General features: G+C 38.4%; 1 protein-coding gene across 1 annotated transcript; it reads left to right on the forward strand.

The window, feature by feature from the left end:
• Positions 1-414: 414 nt before the first annotated feature.
• Positions 415-4,159, forward strand: pdia4 (protein disulfide isomerase family A, member 4). The gene is made up of 10 exons (XM_081352216.1): positions 415-735; positions 989-1,157; positions 1,247-1,452; positions 1,560-1,698; positions 1,815-2,020; positions 2,096-2,254; positions 2,352-2,503; positions 2,831-2,987; positions 3,087-3,320; positions 3,523-4,159. Exons 1-10 carry the CDS (start codon positions 648-650, stop codon positions 3,936-3,938), a joined length of 1,926 nt encoding a protein of 641 aa, XP_081208342.1. The 5' UTR covers positions 415-647; the 3' UTR covers positions 3,939-4,159.
• The last annotated feature ends 2,616 nt before the right edge of the window (positions 4,160-6,775 follow it).

A 6,775-nucleotide genomic window follows, 5' to 3' on the forward strand; every position in this document is an offset into this window, starting at 1 on the left:
ATACCTCAAACTTGATATTTGATTTGAAGTTAAATGCGTAAAGGCTAAAGGACTACTACACCACAAGGACAGGGCTTGTTTGACAAATTGGACAACTGTGACTTGTTTTGCCAATTTACATTTCTACGTACATACAATTTTAGTAAATAAACCTTTTACATGTCTACCCTTTTTGTCTCGTTTACTGTATTACTACTCAGGGAGTAAATAACTTCAACTGAAAACTTCACATTGCTCAATAGAAACAGGATGCCTCCTGGTTACTCTTCCTGGATCTCCTCCTTTCCCTTTCCTTAACATCCAATCAGATTGTAGTCCATGACAGACCACCCAATTGCAGTTTTGAACGTGCATGAGCTGCAGATTTGAGTGGCGATCGATGATTGGCCAAGTCTTTGTGCTACCAGCCAATCAGAGCGTGGCAAGTCAGACAAGTTCAAGTAAAGGTGTGGGGATTGGGGAAGCGAAGTGATAAAATAGCATTGAGAGAAAAATGTGTGATGTGTGATGATGAGCTGAGCAAAAATCATTTAATCCAAGCTATATCATAACTATCACAGTATTTATTCCTTTGACTACCGTTAGCAGTGTATGCACCTCGGTTTAAGCCATCAAGCTAACTAAAGGAGGCGTGAATATTACAGATCATGAAGAAAATAACCCTTCTATTGATTGTGCTGCTTGGAGTGACACACTTCATATTACCAAGCCGATGCGAAGAAGATGCCAAAGATGGTAAGATATCTCTTGCAGGATGTTAATATCTAAAAGTCTTTTGAGTGTTTTGAGATATTCAGAGCCGTTGCATTTGCTAGCAAGCTTGATGCATTATTGTTGTTTAGGGCAACACAGCATGTTAGACTGTTGTGGAGACCATAAAGAATCAAAGACAAACTCAACAAAGACTTAGGAAAAACTAAGAAAAGTATTTAGGAAACAGGAAATAATGATTTAGCTGAATCCATTTCATATTTGTTAAATGTATTAGATTCAGCTGAAGATCTAGGAGAGGAAAGTGACGATGAGGATGATGATGAGGATGATGCAGATGACACTGAAGTGAAGGAGGAGAATGGGGTGCTGGTGCTGACAGATGAAAACTTTGAAACCTTTATGGAAGGCAAAGACACAGTATTGGTGGAGTTCTATGCACCATGGTAAGTATATTTTTTTTCTTTCCCTCCACACAGGAGACAAGTCATTGCCTGTCAAAGACCTTGGTCATGTAAATATTAAACTTTTTCAGGTGTGGCCATTGCAAACAGTTTGCTCCTGAGTATGAGAAGATCGCTCAGACACTAAAGGAGAATGACCCACCTATTCCTGTGGCAAAGGTTGATGCCACTAAGGCTAGTGCTCTGGGCAGTAGGTTTGAAGTGTCTGGATATCCCACCATCAAAATACTCAAAAAAGGGGAGCCGGTGGACTATGATGGGGACAGAAGTGAGCATGGTGAGTGCACTTAAACTTCATTTAAATGGATTTTTTTTATTATTTGTAATCAATTTCTTTCCTGGTGTATTGTTAATCAAGCATGGTTTTAACTTTCATTTTTCTAGCCATCGTGGAACGGGTTAAAGAAGTTGCCCAACCAGACTGGAAACCTCCTCCAGAGGCCACCCTAGTCTTGACTAAGGATAATTTTGATGATGTGGTGAACAATGCAGACATCATTCTGGTGGAGTTCTATGCACCTTGGTTTGTATATTTAGAGTCCCATGCAGCTTATTTATTAACTCGGCATGTAACCGCTCTGCCTTCTTTCTAAACCATCAGTCTGTCTTTTTGAGAATACCATGTTTAAATTCAAACAGGTGTGGCCACTGTAAGAGACTCGCTCCTGAGTATGAGAAGGCTGCTAAAGAGCTCAGCAATCGCACTCCTCCTATTCCACTGGCTAAAGTTGATGGCACTGCAGAGAGTGATTTAGCGACGCGGTTTGGTGTGTCTGGCTACCCAACCCTTAAAATCTTCAGAAAGGGCAAAGCTTTCGATTACAATGGTCCACGGGAGAAGTTCGGTAGGTATTCACCCGTTGTCTCTGTGACTTGGTGAATCGTTGGGAATTTCAGTCTCTTCATTCTTTTTCTTCTAGGTATTGTTGATTATATGTCAGACCAGGCGGGTCCTCCATCAAAGCAGGTGCAGACACTGAAACAGGTTCAGGAGATCCTCAGAGATGGAGATGATGCTGTTATTGTAGGCGTTTTCTCCAGTGAAGAAGATGCAGCATATGAGATCTATCAAGAAGCATGTGTGTAATATGCTGTCTGAAAGTCTTCCTTCTCAAATGAATGAGATTTAATCTTTACTTTTCAATTTTTCTAACAGCTTGTTCTCTTTTGCTGCAGGTAACTCTCTGCGAGATGACTACAAATTTATGCATACGTTCAATAATGAAGTCGCAAAATTCCTCAAGGCTTCACCTGGTGAAGTTGTCATGCTCCATCCAGAGAAGTTTAGGTCTAAATATGAGCCAGCATCTCATTCACTAACAATTAAAGTAAGTTCTGCATCTTTAATGTTTCTGTGAGATCTTTGTAAACCAAGCATGGCACTATTGTTAAGGTGCGGTAACATTAGCGGTAAGGTGGGCAAAAACTGGTAATAGTTACTTTCAAACCAAACCATTTTCTGTTGGTCAATGTGGCAAATTCACATGACCAACTCGAACCCGTTGCGAAATCCGTGTGGGCAAGGCTTTCGCCCTCAGGTTAAAATTCCTAATTGCGTATATTCCCATTTAATGACTGGATTTTGCCTGTGAACTATGGTAAATGTGACAAACCCCAATTCAATTTTCCCTAAAAGATTTTTTTTTTCCCTAAAGGACTCCACACCTGCTTCAGAAGTTCAAGACTTCTTCAAGAAACACATATTACCTTTGGTTGGACACAGAAAACAGAGCAACGAAGCAAAGAGATACACCACACGACCTCTTGTGGTTGTTTATTATGGAGTGGACTTCAGTTTTGACTACAGAGTTGGTATGTAGCAAAGCCGTGTAAAAGGAATTAAGATCATACCTTTAGCACACAATGCAAATGCCTTTGTTCACTACTGACACACAAATGATTTCCACCCAGCCACACAGTTTTGGAGGAGCAAAGTGCTTGAAGTAGCAAATGACTTCCCAGAGTACACATTTGCTATTGCGGATGAGGAAGACTATGCTGATGAACTGAAGAGCCTTGGACTCAGTGAAAGTGGGGAGGAGGTGAATGTTGGAATTCTTGGTGAGGGAGGGAAGAAATATGCCATGGAGCCAGAAGAATTTGACTCTGATGTGCTCAGAAGCTTTATCATGGCCTTCAAAAAAGGTAAGTTATTGGTTTATGTATTCCTTATGAAATGGACATGGTTGCACAGCTTAAGGCTTAATAATAAAGAATGTTAAAATATTGAGTTAAATATTAAGCCAGGATTGTAAGAGGTTTTTCTAAGTCTTGCATTGATGTTGAGCACTACTTATGTTGCCACAAAATTCAAGTCGATGACTACATATCTTTTCTTCTCTGACAGGTAAGCTGAAACCTATTGTAAAGTCTCAGCCTATTCCCAAGAGCAACAAAGGACCAGTGAAGGTTGTGGTGGGCAAGACTTTTGATGACATTGTCATGGATTCAAAGAAAGATGTCCTTATAGAGTTCTATGCACCATGGTGTGGCCACTGTAAAAAGCTGGATCCAGATTACACAGCTCTTGGAAAGAAATACAAGAGCGAGAAGAATCTTGTCATTGCCAAAATGGATGCCACTGCTAATGATGTGCCCCACGACAGTTATAAAGTAGAGGGCTTCCCTACAATCTACTTTGCTCCCAGCAACAACAAGCAGAGCCCAGTCAAATTTGAAGGTGGCAAAAGAGACTTGGAGGAATTGAGCAAATTTGTGGAAAAACATGCCACAAAGTTATCACACACAAAAGATGAGCTCTAAGAGATTTAGAGAAACCATGAACTTTATATAAATGCAGTTTTCTGAGAATGGAAGTATTCTGGGGGCTTGGAGACCTTTAGAAAAGAGAATGTTTTGATTTGTTTTTGTACTTTCTTTTGTTTCTGGGATCAAAACATTCAGTATTTTCATTCCAAACCAAGCACTGTTTATTAGGTTTATTTCTCCCAAGTCTTTTAAATAAAATAATGTAAAAATGTAAATGGAGTGGTTGTCATAAATACGCTGTGGTTGTATACTCAATTCTTGATGACCAGCCTACTTAATCTCATCTGGTTGTTAAATCTTGATGTTCAGTGTTCAAGTCCAAACGTTCTGTCAGATACTTTCAGAACAGTGCTAATATACACTCATGGTTTACTGTAGTACTGAAAATTTGCAAACTTAACCTTTGTCTTCATGTCAGTTGCCCAGTATGGATTTCATGTTTGATGAATCATTAAAATATTGATGTCTGGGGACACTGAGCCTGGAGATTGTAGTATATTTTTAAAAGCTTAAATGGTGATAATGTGCTATAAAGGAATAGTGCTCAGAAACCATTGGTAAAATGGTATTCTCACTTGAAACAAAGTTGAGACCGAGATGGTCGTATAAATAGCAGCTTTGATTCTTTAGGCCCAGACATAAAATCAATCTTACTGATTTTAATCACATTTATAAATCTGCATTACAAATGCTTATAATAATTTGCTAAAATTTTCCAAAGAAAATTCAAATTTGGTCATCTGACTTTGTTGCCAGTTTAGAAAATCAGTTCAATACTTAATACTCTTAAAAGAGAAATTATATACAATTATTTAGTTATTAATCATTTAGTTAATTTTACTTTTAGGTCAACAATACATGGATTTTTTTCAGGCAATTTCACTTTCTATGGCAGAAGGAGGGGACAGTGTCAGGCAGTAGTTTTTCCACCTGGGGCTTTGGGCCCCCCTCTAATGAAGCTACAGGCCCTCCAACTTAAACTTAAAAAACAAAACAAATACGATATTGAAATATGATATACAGTGCTGGTCAGAATTATTTGCTCCCTTTGTAAATATTATCAAAGATGGCTGTAAAAAAATCAATCTGCATTGTTTATCCTTTTGATATTTTATTTTTTATTATTAATCAGCATCGCCAAGAACAGAGAATTGTGGAAACATATTGTCAAGCTCCATACCAGGGGACCCGACTGATGATGATGATGATTTTATTTATTATTTATTATTATGAAATAGCCTAAATGTTTTTCCCCAAAACACATCGAGAACAATTATTTGCCCCCTTTTATTAAATACTTTTTACAACCTCCTTTTTACAAGATAACAGCTCTGAGTCTTCTCCTATAATGCCTGATGAGTTTGGAGAACACCTGACGAGAAATCAGAGACCATTCCTCCATACAGAATCTCTCCAGATCCTTCAGATTTCCATGTTGGCTCTTCTCTTCAGTTCAGCCCATTCATTTTCTATAGGGTTCGGGTCTGGGATGGCCATTGCAGATGCTTGGTTTTGTGCTCAGTGACCATCTTGAATCCATGATGCCATGTATTAAAGATGCCCACAGTATTAAATATACAGCAGAGTATTTCATGTTACACATGGGATACTTTTTTATCCCTGTATGAACCAAACCCATAAGTGTTTGCTGCCAAAAAGCTCTTTTTTTGTTTGTTTGTTTCATATGTCCACGTAACGTGTTAAACTGCAATGTGTCCCTACATATGGCTTTGGACTTTTTAAAATAATATATTGTTTGTGGCATGGTGTGGTGTCAGGGGCCATGTGATGATGCATAGAGTAGTCTCTGCATCGTTTTTCGAACTGTTCAAAAGAACCGGGCCGGCACGGGGAAGTGATTCGGACTGCCCATCACTATTGATGTCATTGCCCCCGTTTGGAGTGGGTGGTACTTAATGAACCGGTTGACCCAAGTCCAAACACAGTCGACAGGAAGTCGAAAATAGACTGACATGTTGAATATATCGACTTACTGGCCATATGGAACTGTTTTCTTCCAGTATATGCCACAACTACATCGTGCTTTTTCTTCAGTCTGTACTAGCAGACAGTAACAAAAGCGGCTAATTTGAGTTATTTTTAACCTTAAATAATACTACCAGCTGATAGGGCTCTCTGTATGTTTACAGCATTAGGTGAGGGTTTTTTTTCTTGAGAAAAAATAACGCCTATCTTGTGTACCTAATATTTATGCAAATTAGTAAATATTGAATCAAATCACACGAATTGAAATTGTGAAATTTGTGTCAAGCAATAATAAAAACCGTAACTTACCAGAAATTGTACCATGTAAACATTGTAACATGTTGTCACTAAACCTAATAAAATTCTGTTTAGTTACTAAAATGTTTTGACAATCACAATACACTTATTGATATTTCAATATCAATATAAGATATTTTCTTTTTACATGATCCCCCCCAATCAATAATTCTCACTCCAAGCTAAACTCAAAAGTTGTCAGCCCTGCAAAAGCGCAAATCTTTGCATTATACTATATCTTAAATACATGATTAACATCTGCTGCTCTTTGCTGACGTTATTCGCGGCAATGATAAAAATCCGAAGACTACTATAGACAACGAAGACTGACAATGACATATTGCGCGCTGGTTTAGTAGTTTTACAAAACTGTATTCGTTGAAATACATTTTGAAATTCAAAATGAAGAACAAAGAGAACTTCTTCGCATGTCCCCCACTGCAGTCACGCATCCGATTCGCCCAGTCCCTGATATGATCTAACCAATCAAAACTCGTAACAATGAGCAGCTCGAACATGGCTTGTTCTGATTGGCTCATCTGTTTGGC

Source organism: Scardinius erythrophthalmus (assembly GCF_964197995.2).
Source record: "Scardinius erythrophthalmus genome assembly, chromosome: 22".
Taxonomy (NCBI): Eukaryota; Metazoa; Chordata; class Actinopteri; order Cypriniformes; family Leuciscidae; genus Scardinius; species Scardinius erythrophthalmus.

Bases quoted from the DNA above. Each gene is read 5' to 3' on its own strand.
- pdia4 (XM_081352216.1), top strand. From the start codon at position 648: ATGAAGAAAATAACCCTTCTATTGATTGTGCTGCTTGGAGTGACACAC. The intron at 2,021-2,095 runs GTAGGTATTCAC...TTTTTCTTCTAG, and splicing joins TGGTCCACGGGAGAAGTTCG to GTATTGTTGATTATATGTCA. The intron at 2,255-2,351 runs GTGTGTAATATG...CTTTTGCTGCAG, and splicing joins TGAGATCTATCAAGAAGCAT to GTAACTCTCTGCGAGATGAC.